This window comes from Cyprinodon variegatus, unplaced genomic scaffold (genome assembly GCF_000732505.1).
Source record: "Cyprinodon variegatus isolate N-32 unplaced genomic scaffold, C_variegatus-1.0 Scaffold147, whole genome shotgun sequence".
NCBI classification, from domain to species: domain Eukaryota; kingdom Metazoa; phylum Chordata; class Actinopteri; order Cyprinodontiformes; family Cyprinodontidae; genus Cyprinodon; species Cyprinodon variegatus.
In genome coordinates this window covers 918,480-934,003 of record NW_015150600.1, presented here as the reverse complement: position 1 = coordinate 934,003, position 15,524 = coordinate 918,480, and the positions used below count along the sequence as shown (strand labels likewise).

Genomic DNA, 15,524 nt, shown 5'->3' with positions numbered 1-15,524 from the left:
GACCTCTGACGTCTCTGGTTCTGAATGAATATTAATCTGGGGGCTCCTGATGGACCAAAGGATCCTCATGATCTGCAGGTTGTTTTTGTTTTTTGAAGGCAGTTAGCGTAATATGCTAACCAGTCCTATTTAAACAAAATATATTTTACATTTAACACGAGTGAGGACATTTTTATGAATGCCCCCCTGAGTTCAAACACTGGGGAACCTCAGCTCCAGTGTTTTCTAGTTTAAGATGGATTAATTATAGATCAAAGTGGTTTTAAATAACATTCCTCTCTATGGAGTTGTCACAGTATAGTATGAGCCATTCATAGTCTATTATTCTAGTCCCTGCAGACACAGACTGTAAATTAACTTTATTCAGAGGGAACAGTGGGGGTAAAAAAATACATTAAACTAAAGACAAATAATTGTGAAATAAATAATCTGAAATTCTGCTCCATAAAGTGGCATCAAACCTCACCATCCAGAAGGATGACAGCTCCAGATCCTTTATCCAGGACGTCAGCTACGGTGGTCTCAGAGGTAAGGGTACCTGGAGGTAAAATTAAAGACTTTAAATAGGAATATTTAAGATTCATGAACGTATTGAGCAACATTCTAATGCAAGAAGCACCAGTAAGCATTAAACTACTGAGATGCTGTTTGATTTTTGCAAGGTCACTCAATGAGACAATTACCAGAGGGATCAGTCAAAGAGAAAAAGCGACAGATCCACTACGGTTTAAAAGGAGCATTTTTGCTTCCACCATACAGCTCATCTCATTATTAATACAACTTCATACTCGCTGAAATATTCTGGATTTAAATAAGTGCTCATAACGTGTAGCTGCGGGATACAGGCTGTGTTCGGAACAACAAATCTGAGTCACAGCAGGTTAAAACTCTTCCTCAGAATCAAGCAGCTGTGTATAAATATTAAAGTGGTTACCATAGCATCTGAGGATTCCTAAAATAACAACGGAAACAGTTGTTCGACAAGCTAATGGGTCCCAGATTAGTTCTTAGGATTTTAGCTTTAAAAACATGAAATAAATGCTGATAAAATGAGGACAGACTGGGAAGATTTCTCCTAAACAAACAGTAGAAACCAGAATGTTTGTAATTGGCTGTGGTTCAGTCAAAAAACTAAAATGGCAGGTCTTTTTCCACACCGAACACAATGCTCTTCATTGTGGAAGTTGTTACTGAGTGAAGAAAATGCAATCTTAGCCACTTTCTGTAAAAAATAGAAGTTTAAAACTGAAACAGAGAGGAAAATTAAAGCCCAATCCTGCAGGAACAAGCAATCTGTCAACAGTTAACAGGAGGTTGTAAAACAGAAAGATTTATCTGGTTTGTCCTGTTAATGTGTCATTTATTTATTTATTTTTTTATTTTTTTAGATTATTTTTGAACAGGAAGACAGGAAATGGAATTAGAGAAAAGAGGATGACAAGCGCTGAGCCCTATATGATTATTCTGATACTATCCTTCAGAGAGGAAAGTGGCAGAGAGAAAGCTCTGCAACTCTGGGCTTTTATTACCAAATTAATTCCTATTTAATTTAGTTGTATTTAATTTAGCTTTATTTAAACCCAAAGATTTTCTTAAACAGCTCTATTTTTATCCAGAAACTCAAAGGAAAAGTATTCAGATTCTTATTTAAACTTCCCAATTAGAGTCAGATCATGTATCAGAAGCTCAGAACTTTACAAAAATAAAAAAATGAATACATCTGAAATTGGGGCAAGAATCTTATGGCTGCATTTTTTATTTGAATAAAGCACTTAGGATGATCAGTTTACTATCTTCTAATTGAATACTAATATATAGGGCACCTCGGATGCGGGTTGGAAGGCATCCAGTCTTTAAAGGGCTGATTATTCAGCAGCACCTCTAACAAACTCATGACTTAGGCTACGTTCACACTGCAGGCCTTAATGCTCAATTTCGATTTTTTTTTTTTGTGAAATCCGATTTTTTTTTGCGTTGCCGTTCATATTTCCAAATATATGCGACTTGTATGTGATCTCCTGTGTGAACTGCATTCATAGTGTGCATTCAAGTGTCCCGCATACGCAGTAGAGGACGCAATGATGTCACAGGCCAGCGTGCTCTATTTTTACGGAAGTAAACATGGATGTTAGTGCTGGCGCTCATCTAGCGATCTTTTCCAACCATAGAACTCAATCTTTTCAATATGGTTAAACATAAATACTGCTCTCCGCATCATCATCCGCCATGGTTATTGTTTTTCTTGCTGTTTCTGCATTGCAAAGACGCATAATAGTGACCTTTGTCAGGTATTAATGACGTTCAGGTCGGATGAATGTGACCTGACCATTCAGACGCAGGTCGCATTTTAAAAGATCAGATTTGTATCGGATTCAGGACCACATAGCCAAGCGGCCTGGGTCGGATTGGAAAAAATTGGATCTGTGTTGTTCAGACTGCCATGAAAAGATCCGATCCAGGTTGCATATGGGCAAAAAAATCGGATTTGGGTGACTTCAGGCTGCAGTGTGAACGTAGCCTTAGAACTGTGAAAGCTAAAGGCCATGTCAACCCACTAAGTACCAAACAAGGCTGCTCAAATCACTGAGTCATTTTTTGAGAGCATCAGATACATTAAGGGAGATAAACGACCCACTATAGCCCATTGGGGAATACTGATTAACAACTCTGCTCGTATCGGTGTTGAATGTCAATTTGACTTCCTCACAAATGGCCCAATTTCCCTGCAAAGCAAAGACCAAATCATCACGCTGATACTGTCCTGCCTTCTATCTTCCTTCCAGAAATACAAACTCAGTAAAGGAAAATGGGATTTATTGGGTCAGACCAACTTCTTCCACTGCTTTGTTAAGGTTTTTGTGTTGTACAGCTACCTAAAAAAGATAATATGGTCTACTGCTTCTCTCCTCTTGGCCCGTCAGCAGAGGTTTGTTTCTCAGCTGTAAAAATCTACACCAACCTTTTTCTACAAACAGGTGCACATGATTAACAAGGAAAGGTTAGGGAACAAAATGCTTGGTACAACTGTGATGTATATGGGGAGTAAATACCTGAAGTTGGTAGAGGTTTGTAGAGCTCCAGATACTGCTCTCCATGTAAAACCTGACAGAGAGACAACAGCCGTGAAATATATTCACCAGAAAGTCTCATTAGCATGAGCGGTGTACTATTTCCTGTTCTTAGTTCCACAAGATTGTGTGAAATATCACATATGGAAACCAATATGCATCAACATATTTACAAACAGCAAAGCTGTTTTGCAAAAGATCTATATTCTGGGGAGAACTAGGGATGTTTTCTGACCTGTGTAAAGTCGATGTTGAGTCCAGGGACTGAGCTGAGGCCGCCGCCCATGGTGGCTGCCTGGGAGGGGATGACCCCGAATGTTGGGAGGCAGCTGAAGTCTTGATGCCCTTCGTACAGAAACCTGCATTAAAATGTAAAGTGTTAGTGAACAGTCCAAAGAAAGAAGATCGAAATAACTGCACAGATGGCAGCACAAGGCTGCAGCATTTGCTCTACAAAAAGCAATGAGTGAGGCAGCTATTATCATTTATTTCCATTTGAATTCACACAAGTTGCCTTGTTGATATGCGCTGGGGAAGCTACAGGCACTAACAGACTGGGGAGGAAAAGAAAAAATAGGCAAAGACACACCGCAGACTGTCTGGGTCCTTGGTGGACATGCCGACTCCGAGCGCGTAGAGAATGCACTGGGTGGGGGTGAAGCTGAACGAGCTTGTTGGGAGCTTTTGTCCAACAGCTTCGGCCTGAAGAACAAAGGAAATAAAGGGAGAGGTGGCAGGAAATTAATGTTTTTCTGTACACTGAGGAAGACAAAATTAAGTTTTGAGGGTGGATATAAAACAAAACAAAAAGCAAAACAAAATTGAATCCCTGGAGAAAATCGCCAGCAGCTGTTGGAAGTTCTTCACATTGTCATTTATCAAAGATTTATCAACTATTTGGTTTACATTTTATGAGATAGATGAAGCAAAGGGAGTGAATAAATTTAGAGTAGAAGTGAAAAAATGCACAGCATTACTTTTTCATTTATACAAATAATGTGTATAAAAAAGTGTGGTGAGCTGCCTTTATTATTTTACCCCTAAATGAAATCAGATATAGATGCTATGCTACCATATTCCATAACAGTGTTGAACTGTGTGTAATTTGGGCTTGGCACAAACCAAGCTGTTCTTTAAAGGTTCTTTAGGGAACATCAGGAGACAAGCAGCATCATGCAGGAATTATGGCCTCAACATTGAGACTACCAAGACATAATCTGATAGCAAGGAAAGGCTTGCTTTAATCAGAGAGGCTGTCATGAAGACTCTGGAACAATCGTTACAGGAAGAATGCAAGAAGAAATCCATCATTGTTAAAAGAAGGCCAAAAGCTCCAGAAGGGGATCAAGCAAACATGAAGAATAAGGTGCTTTTAGACACAATTAAGGAAATATGAGGGGTGGAAAACTGACATCATACATTCCTGTGAATATACAGAAAAACTTGGTGGTGGAAGGGGGATGCAATGGGACCGAGTCTCTTCAGGAATCAAAAAAGCTGGCCAGGATTAATGAAAAGATGGAGGGATCTTAAAAAAAAAAGTCTTGAGACTGGGATTTTCAGCAGGAAAATAATTCTAAAGATCTATAGTTGAAGTCCAAGCTCGGCTCCAATTAATCTCTGGAAAGGTTAAAAATACTATCTCCATAAAATCCGACTGAGTCTGAATTATTTTGTAAAGAATAATTGAAAAAATATATATATATTTCTACAGTCAACAAAAACAGAGCAAAATAAAAATGCAGGCCACACTTTTCAGATGTGTATTTTCACTTTCATAAACAATCACATAAAAACCAAACAAAACACTTTGAATTCTGCAGCGGTAAAGAAACAAAATGCACAGAACTAAGGGGGTATGAATATTTTGCAAGGCAATGATTTTATACTTTTTTATTTCTATGCGTTCCTTAATTATTATATAATAAATAAAGCACTTCGACTGGCCAGGATTTATCCCGCCTCCTGCCCAAAAACTGCCGGCGGCACCAGCCCCACCGCGACCCTGAATGAATAGGATGGAGAAGACGGATGGATGATTGGATAAATAAAGCATAAGAGTCGTCAAATATTCCTTCTAATTAAAACATTATTTCCAGTATTTAATAAAATTATTTCTGTTTTTCTATTAAGCTTACATCATAAGGAAACTGGGGATAAGTGAAAGAGAGGAAGAGCTCCATTGTGCCACAAAATACTGTTAAATACGCTGATAAGCTAATAAAAATATCAGAAAAACGTTCTGATGAGCCCAGAGGACAACGGGCTTTACATGAAGTAAACATTATGCATATGTTGTAAGACACGACAAAGGACAGAGGATATTCATAAATAAGAGAGTAAAGTAAAATATAAACAAAAGCATTCAAAGTTTCTTAAATATGTTAGCATTGCAAAAGCAAAAACAAGATAGGCTGTTTGCCTTGAAAAGGAAACAAAGCAGTACAACCAGCAAGAAAAATGTAATGAAAGGAGCCCAATTCATTCAGCGCTCCTTAGACTGAGGACTTGAGGGTGGTCTCTCAAAGCAAGGAAAAAATCTGCGGTTCAGGGCTGAGCTCTGGGGCTGGATCAGCACAATTATACAACAAGCAGACAGAGGAGGGTGAGGATTGAGCAAAATTCGATTTGTGTTTGCACTGGGAGCCAACGGGAGACATGAAAATGGGCAGAAACTCCTGAGCTGAACAGTAATTAACTGTTAACGATTCTAAGTAACAAAAGCCTTCTGAGGGATCGATAAGTCGAGGTGATCCGCTGTACTGGAAATACTCTCAATCTGTCGTCAGCCTTCATTTTTAGCACCTCTGGCTGACCTTGCTTTAACTGAAGACTCAAAGTGGTCATGAATTTCCCACTCCAGCTCCAGAGGAAAGCAGATATAGTTCCATCTATTCTTAGCAGACCATCCTAATAATAAATGGACTCTCATTTGTCTTTAAACTCAGTCTGATTTCAAAGGCCTTCCTACTTTTTTAACAAACATAAAATGCCTTGCAAAAGTATTCACAGCAGCTATGAAGCTACAGTTAAGCGATCTTTGGAATCCTTTTGTCATTTTTTAAAGATAGCTAAAGTAAAAGGGCCAAACCATCATCTACGGCCTTCACTGTTGGGATCCATACAGGAATCTCTATCAATTAGATAAATTGGAAGGTCAGTGTTTGCAATGGATTTAGGGGTATCAGTGTAAAAAGGGGTTGATTACAAATGAATGCCACACCTATACAATTTCTTTATCCAATAAAAACCTGAAAACAATTTTTAAGTTTTATTCTATTGTACAATCATGACTCTTTATTCATTTATCGAGTCAAAAACAAAAATAGAAATACTCATTAAGGATAATGATTAAAACCATCTGTAAGGCACTATGCTAATTTACCAATTTATACTTTATGATTATTCCTTGAATGCAAGGAAGGAGTTGCACAAAACCTCTCAAACTGAATTTTATTCTTTTTATTTTTTAAATCTTTATTTAACTGGAAAGTTAAATTTGAAACTAAAATCTTTTTACCTGGCTGAAGCAGCAGCCATAAAACTATATGCATCATGTAGCACAGTTACAATACCATAAATTATACAATAAAATCTAAATACATCATTAAAGTTTAAGTTAAAACTGTGAACTCAAAACAAAAACAATGACATATTGACATATCCTTACCATGTTCTGCAATCGTTCTAATTTGATTAAGAATATTTATTTAAAATCATTGGAAATTATTTTAAAAAAAAAGTGTTACTCTAAAAAATTATCAAAATATTAAAGATATACTTTATGTATAATAGATATTGTGATGAAGGGTTGCTAGCCTTATATTCTAATCAACAATTTTGATAAATGAACAATTATTAACTAAATTTACCAGCTGTGGACCTGGGGTTTGTTTACCCAATAGTAAATGTCAATAATAATCTTAAGATAGAGCTGCAATTATTAATCATTAACCAAACCACAATAAATATCTCTATTATCAAAGCCGTTAGCTTCAAAGGGTTGTTTAAAGCCTTTACAAACAGTAGATCACTCGTACGTCTAAAACTACCACAGACACAACCACTTTATCTATGATCATGTCAAATGTATTAAAAACAATCATTTCCACTTTATAAGCACTTATTCTGTTCAGGGCTGCTGAATGAGAACACACAAAATCTACCATAAGAGGAAAGAAAAAAAAAGTAATCAGTACATTTAATTAACCAGGATAGCAGCCGTTCTTAGATAATTAAACAATTAATCAAGATTCAGCTTAATTTCACCGCTAAAGGAGATAAGAAATAAACACAGCTTTGGGTGAATCTGGAATGAGAGGCAAAATTATAGCAGGACACCAGTTTATTCACTTCAATTCAGTTTATTTATAAAGCGCCAATTCACAACACATGTCATCTCCAGGCACTTTCCAGAAACAATTCAACCAGATCTTACAGTCAAGTTGATTCAAGGTTTTCCGTCTAAGGAAAACCAGCTGATTGCATCGACTCGTTGACTTGAAGGTAATCCATCACACCAAGCATGCTTGGAGACAGCGGAGAGGAAAACCTCTTTTTAAAAGGAAGAAACCTTGTATTAATTAGAAAAGCTAGACACCTGGCAGAGCTTTCACCAGCCATGCATCACCTGAGGTGTAAAAGCTGCAGGGCATGCTGGGAGATGTAGTTACAGTATTTTTTATGTGCAGCTAAGCACAACGGCTGCATCTATTATGATAGTGCTAGACCACAGAGTGTGCTAAAACCTAAACTATAGTTATATTTCACCACAGAGAGTGAATGAGTCAAACAGAGCTGGAGAGGAATGGTGGTTTGGAGCGGCTCATTCATATCAATCAGAGTTATTAAATGTGGGAAAATATATCCAATTATCACACCTCTGTGGTGACATAACAGTCACTGTTCTACTGCAGCAGCTGATCTGTCATATTAATGACCGCGGAGCCTCGGCTTAAAACAATCCTGCTTGGCGGAGGGCTGCGATTCACTCTGCATAATATCACCTCTCAGTTGGTCAGAAATCACCATAAAGCCTGGCCTCTGGAGGCCCACTTTTAATTAAAACTGCATTAACATGCAGATGTGGGGAATGGTGTGCTTTCAGAACTGCTCCCACACTCCTTTTTGGTTTCATTTTATATGCTTTCATGTGTTCACACAGAGATTAATGCCACAGCCTCTTGACAATATCAGGAGGGGGGTCTAATATGTAATCAAAATTAATTTAAGGCTGGGAAAACATTTTAAAGGCTCAATAATTTATTAAAAACTACAAATACTGTGATATTCACTACATAGCATGTTTACCTCAGAAGACATGACAACCAATAACTATTGCATACAGGTCTTTATATATCCAACTCTCTTTATAGCTGCATTCCATAGCTAACAATTTATAAATCCACTAATATTTAACTAGTGTTAATACAGGTCCTTATTAATGAGTAAAACTGTTCGCATATTATAAAAATCAAAGGTGTTTTACTGCATTTTGTGAAGTAGAACCAACACATAATTATGAATAATTAGAAAGTGAAAGCAATAAATACTTTGAAAGGGAAAGAAATAATTACTTTTTACAATTTTTTTACATAAAAAAAAAAACATCTAGAGTATTGCCCATTTTTTTCTCTGATATCCTTAAAATAAAAACACAGGACTGCCAATTTATATAATTTAATATGTTACAAAATTTCAATGCTAAAATTGAGCCCCTTTATCATCGAGCTGTAAAATATAACAGCCTGACCACAATGATAGGGGGGAAAAAACACATTTTAACTCCTGTTTGTTTCTACTTTCTTCAGTTTTAATGGACTGCTTTAGTAGATGGAGTGTGTTGCATCTGGATTGCATAGCAGCGTTAAACAGAAAAGCATCTGTGATATTCAACATGCCGTGATGTGAAAGCAGCGCAGAAACAAACTCTGAATAATACAACACAGTTATTTGCATGGGAAACTACAGCCGGTAATCATCACGCAGCCTCTCTGAAACTCTGTAACCTCCTTACTGCCTTTACGTTCGCCTCCCAGCGATTAAACCAAACACATGCAACCATTTAGCTCCAGCAGACAGTTGTGCACTTAGAGTGGTGCATGTCGTGAGATAAATACAAGCACAGCGGCACCACGGCTTGGCTTGACTTGAGCAATGCGCTGCACATAAGGACAAGAATACAAATACAACAAGTGAAGTGGCACACACATACACACAGACCCACACACCCTAATGAAGACACAATGAGGACGTTTGTCTAGAGGCTACAGTGTGACTCTCTTCCAAATCCCAAGCAGGCAGAATAAACACAGCGAGGAGGATGGAAATGAGAGAAGGATTCATTTCAGGAATGATTCCATGAAATCTTTCCATTAATGTGTTTTTGCTTTTTTTATTTTTCCCCCTCTGCTAACGTTCCAGTGTCTTTCTTCTGTCTTTATAGTGAGATGAAAGTAAAGCTTTTGACCCTGCAGCTTCTAAATCAATGCAACAACAGTTTCTCAAATTACTCAACCATGTTAGACTAAAAATGTTAGGATGAGGTTAATGTTGTTATTTTAGGTCCAAATGTGAATTGACTATTGCATGCTAAAAGCCTAAAGGAGAACGTTGAGGCTCAAATAATTTCTCATGGTAAGATTTCACTTGTGATGCTAATGTTTAATCTAAGTAACTGCAATGAGTGAGCTGTCACTGGCTTGGCGTCTGAGGATCAGTGAACAAACATCTACTGAAGGCAGATACTCTGCTGTGCGCCGACTCAACTTCTCAGATTTGCAGGGGATATGAGCATTCCTGCATTAAGCCCTTTGCTCAAGAGGGTATTATCATCCCTGACTTTATACTGTGTGGGGTTATTGCAGAATTATGAGATTTGGTGTTCGAAAGAGCCAGAGAGTTTACAGCTGTCTACTTTCAAAAGTCATGGCTTTTGTCGTCACACCTACGGGCCAGAGGGGGGAAGCCTTAAAGCCTCCTTGTAAGTACATCCAACATAAGAAAAATAAAGCAAGCAGAGATACCAGAAGACACTTGTGTTTCAGACTTAAGTCTTTACCTTATCCTATGTGTACCTTTTGAATGCATGTTTGCTTTTTAACACCAGCCAGGAGAGAGATCGAGAACTGAATCTGCTTTCATAAGAGCAAGAACTAGAGATGCACTGATCAGACTTTTCCTGGAGGAGATAAACTTGCAATTTTATTTTATATCTGACTCCACAATGTTTTTTTTTATTTTCAGGAATTAAAAAACTAAACTGGAAAAAAAAAGGGACGGCAGGTTCTTTAACAGACGAAGATCAATCCAACAGAACATGACGGATTTAATAGATTATCTCCATCTGTGAACCAAAGTATCATCCCCTAAACTTTACTTGATTTTTACTAAACACAAAAATCATTGTTAATAAATTTACAGACTAAAATTAATATTTTGATTGATATGATGAATAAAAGAGAAATATATTTTTTTTTTCCACGTCTAATCTTACTATTGCTGATTGTAGAGTCAAAGGAAAGAGTTAATCATAAAAATGCTCACGCAGTTGGCAGGTTTTTCCTTCTGAAGATCAACTCTGTGTCTGATTCATGCTTCTATTTTTTATTTATTTATTTATTTTACTTCTGAACAAAACACATGATTGTTAGATTCCTCCAATTAGGGTTGATTCTTTAAAGCACACCTTGGGAACTCTGATATCTTTAGTTTGTTTCTAAAAGTAAAAAAGGTTGCTTCAAACTTTCTTTCTCAATCACCTTTGACATTTTTCTCTATTTTGGTAAAGCCTTTTTTTGTGGATCATTTTCTTTTTTTTTTAAACCTAGCTTGGAAAACTAGAAATTCATTGCTATATAGCTTTTCTCTTATATAACATATCCATTCTTGGTATTCACAAACAAAAACAAAAAAAAAGAAGGAAACCGATCACCGATCTATGACTGTCAACATGTAAACCAGATCAGCACTATCCTGAAATCAATTTCCTGTTGCATGGATTCACTGCCAGAATGCAAATAATCTCTCATTGTTAACAGAAATCTGACTGAATGTCTGGATCAGATACGAACACCTCTACCTTTGACTGAGGCTACAATCGCCTTTTCAGCTCCTTCTTCTGATAAGTTTATCCAAACCAACATCTGTTCTTCACCATGTGCTATTCATCTATTGATTTAAGTCCTGCATTTATGATGAGAATTTAATCTGCAAGGTTTTGCTTGGGTTTGAAACATTCAGTAAGGCTTTTAGGTTTCCAGATGCACTAATTTACAGTTTGGGCCTAAAGAACCACAAAAGATTACCTTTTTTGATGGAAAAACTTAATGCAGAATATTAAGGAGATCAGCTGACCTCATTTTTTCCTGGAGCCTCATAATATTACTACACCAGAAAACGATTCGATGAAGAAGAAATATCCCAGGCTTGTTGCACGGTGGTGAAATTCAGGTGCATCAGCAATAAACTGAGCACAACATGCAGATACTTACAAGAGTAAAAAAAAAACATTTAAAATTAAAACAAGAAATTGTACAGCAATGGAAAATTTACAACATCAAGATGTGAATATTCTACAGTTATTAAAAAAAAACACTTAAAAACTTTAGTGTGCAACCCGATATAGCAATCTTAAAAATTGTGCAACAAGTAAATTTATGCTTAAATAACACCGTTAGAATATTTACAGGAATTCCACAGACCCAGCAAAGACAGCAGGAAGGTATTGATGGTTAAAAAGGGCAAACAGCAACTGGGAGGAAGGATCTGCTATAGATCTTCTAGGAAGTCTGTCATTAAAGCATCAGTAGATCCAGGTCTCACTTTTAACTTCATCATTTAAGCCTGAAAAAACATTTATTTCAAAATTGGCTTTCCACACAAACACATACTACGTATTTGCTTTATTCCAGCACCTTATATGAAACCAAGTTTTTCGCTTGACGTTTTAGTGATGTGTGTAAAGCCACCTCGAACACGACACAACTGAGGAAGCTCTGTTTATTCAGAATGTCGAATTATAATCGACTGAACTGGAAACAAAGAAACTCTTTGGTCAGTCATGGTGCAAATCTCAACGGCCAAAAAAAAAATCCCTAAACGTTTTTGTGATGTAATACATTTTATTTAAAATTACTGTGATACATTTTGAATTAAAATGTTAAAATTTGATTCAAAGGAAAAGGAGCAGAAATTGTTACTTTACTCACAGGATTAATTCCCGACCCTGAAATGCTGGAGGTTGCAGCTGCTGTTGGATTTGCACCGACTTCTCCATCAGACTCCACTTGAGACAGAACGCTCACAACAGAATGCAAAGACTCTGCAGACAGGAACGAAGCAAAATAAGGACATAGATCTAAGACTCTTCTAAATACTGGAAAAATTTAGTAATGATACTATGATGGTAGGAGTTATATTTTATAAACAGGACAAAGAAACTGGCCTTTTTCTGCATCAATCTAAGAATACATTTCACACATTTTCTTTTTTTTTCCTCCTTATTGTTTTTGTTTTTTTAGATGTTTTTGGGAGTTTTTACTGCACTAGTGGCTGTTTTTTTTCGACAGTAGGCTGACAGGAAAGAGGGTATGAGAGAGAGGAAGAGACATGTGGGAAAGGACCACAGGCCGGATTCAAACCCGGGTCGCCGGCGTCGAGGACTGAAGGGCAGATTATACTTCTGCAACCCACACATCAAATGTCGCTTGGGTCTGGTCGCAAACCAGTTTTGCTGGTATGCTTCTGCAATGTCTGTCTGGAATTTCAAGGGATGCACAGCAGTTTCCAAAGCCAAAGTGCTAGGCTCCCCCTAGCGCTTTGGCGCGTCTGCAAGATATCACGGTCACGGAAATGGATCTAGAGTTGCGAGACATCAAAAACGATATATGTATTTATATAATTATATATAATTCTGAGATTTTTCCGAACCTCCTCGATTAACCTTTTGTCATAGTTGTCCATTGTTCCTCGGTTTTTTAAATATGGCGCGCCCCGGCACTGAATCGAGGAGGACGACCACGCAGACAGCCGAAAAGGCATACCAAGGACCAAGCACAGCCGCTTTTTGTCTGCGCACTTCCACTTGAGGTCTGTGCGGGTTTGTGACTGTCTGATGTGCAGTCAGGATTTTTTTGCACAGAGACAGATTTGACGTTGCAGAGGCTATGCGTCAGAAGCACATTTTGGCCTTAAGGCATCCATACATGGGTTGTGCGCGCTAACCACGGCGCCACCTGCACGCCCTGACACGTTTTTTTTTAACTTGCTTCCTAAGTAGTGTAGTGAAGTTTAAACTGGTGGGTATTTTTACCCAAAGTTTGTACCTTTATCAACCTCAGATTTCTGTAAAGAAATTACATTTCACTAGTTGTTTTTTTTTTTTAAATAAGATGATAATAATAATATTCAGAAAGAATTAAATGAAAATCACATTTTGATCAAACATATTTCACTGTCTGTGTTATGATGAGAAAACCACTACAGACAGATCACGAAATCCCTAAAGAGACTGTAGGAGATTCATTGGTGGATGTGAAAAATGTGCAACTTTTATTGCAACATTTTGGCTGGAGCAATATTGATTAATGAGATTAATTAACTTCAAGAACAAGAATAAAGTATAATTTAAAACTTAAATGCTGGAGATCCATCTCCATACTGATTTCAAAGCAGCTTTAATATAGTGAACACTTAATCATTGTGAAATAAAAAAAATCCTAAATCGGTAACTTCTTTTTTTCTGCAGGAGTGGGCGGCCAAATATAAATGATTAAAGGATTTAAACTCTTGGAAATGTATAGTTTTATGTAAATGCTGAGGCAACAGTTCAATGAAAGACAGTATAGATGCAGCTTGAAAAAAGGTTCATAAAACCTCTTGTTTTCATCACTAAAAGCAGAGTGTAAAAGCATTTCCTCTGGGAAGAGATTTCAATGTCTATGCGTACTGAGACAACACAAGCGGAAGGACGAGAGAAATCAAGAAGCAGAATCTGAGGGACGATTTAAAGCTGCTCATTAGAATCAATCAGTGGCGAGTGGTTACCGAACAGGCAGCAACAAGTCTTCCTATTAAGCTACAAATGAGGAGCAACAACAAAGCCATGCTAATGAGACCCACTCACATCCTGGGGGAACGCCACCCCCGTTCGGTTCACTTCAACAGAGCCTCCCTCCCCGTTCAACTTAACATCTGAGGACGCAGAGAGCAGGGAGGAGGAGGCGCAGAGAAATAACAATCAGGATTCGACAACCCTCTTCGTTTGCAACACACTTTCCCAGAAAATTGCACCTGCTCAGGTTCAACGTTGTTTCCACCTTGACTCGTTCTCTCCACCTTCTATAAACACTGCTTCTTTATTTTTGAAAGGTAGCAGGTGCACTGAATAAAATAAAAATAAAAACGGATGCCACTTCAGAAAAGAAGTGCCGTGGACTTCATTTAGTGTCCACTCAAATTCGCAGCATTTAAATTCAGAATGACTTATGATTCAAAAGGACATTTAAAGTAATTGTCAAATTTAGTTGAAATTTAAAATAGTTTAGCCTCATATTTGTACAGACAAAATGATTGCAGATTGTAAATAGAGTAAAAAATTGGCCTCAGTTATTACTGACCTTGTACATTAGCCGGCTTGGTGGCGTTTTTAAAATCACAGATAGCGTCCCACTGGTCCCGGACCCCCTCAGGGGTCATGGGTTTGTTTTTCTGTCTCACAATCCCGCCCTGAGTGCGCTCCCAGCGTACTGCCAAATGGATACACATAAAACGAGGAAAAAAGGGGGTCAGTGCCTGGTGAAAATCCCATGCATACATTACAAAGGCGCCTGCAGCTAATGAATATTACAAACACATGTCGACATCACCTCAGGCGAACTACAATACTCACATTTACCAATCCACCCTGCACCGGCCTGCATGAAGATGAAACATTAAGATGAACAGTCACACACTGAGATAAAAGAAGACGAAGCAAAAAAAAAAAAGGCATCTTATAAAGGCTTTTATATTGGAGTGAAAATATTTTACCTCAAACAGTCCTCCGTTCTCTTGGCATTGTTCATGACACAGCCAGAGCACCAAAGGTGCAACATACTCTGGCTTCAGAGATGCCACAAGGTCTAAGAACACAAAATACACATTAAACATGGAGCAGCTTGTTATCCAATAATTCATCTACAAGTAGAACCTGTACAAACCACAGACAGGGAGATGGAATGATATTAGGACAAACAGGTGAGGGATGAAAAGATGAAAGAAAGGAAGAATGATGGACAAATAGGTGGAAAGACGGAAGAGCGGCACAGACAGATGGGAAGACAGGGGGACAGATGAGCAGAGATAATGGAAGGGGAACGAACTGATGTGTGACCAGATGGAAGAAAGAATAAACGGATGGATGGATGGATGGATGGATGGATGGATGGATGGATGGATGGATGGATGGATGGATGG

At 37.8% G+C, this 15,524-nt stretch overlaps 1 protein-coding gene across 1 annotated transcript in view; it reads right to left on the bottom strand.

The window, feature by feature from the left end:
• hsd17b4 (hydroxysteroid (17-beta) dehydrogenase 4) overlaps positions 1-15,524 on the bottom strand; it is a 32,896-nt gene that overhangs the window by 9,084 nt on the left and 8,288 nt on the right. The window contains exons 9-16 of the mRNA XM_015377178.1: positions 15,099-15,190; positions 14,959-14,983; positions 14,687-14,815; positions 12,278-12,390; positions 3,658-3,770; positions 3,304-3,427; positions 3,051-3,102; positions 467-538 (exon numbers count right to left, since the gene is read on the bottom strand). Of these exons, the coding sequence (XP_015232664.1) occupies positions 467-538; positions 3,051-3,102; positions 3,304-3,427; positions 3,658-3,770; positions 12,278-12,390; positions 14,687-14,815; positions 14,959-14,983; positions 15,099-15,190 (720 nt within the window). The remainder of the gene's footprint in view (positions 1-466; positions 539-3,050; positions 3,103-3,303; positions 3,428-3,657; positions 3,771-12,277; positions 12,391-14,686; positions 14,816-14,958; positions 14,984-15,098; positions 15,191-15,524) is intronic.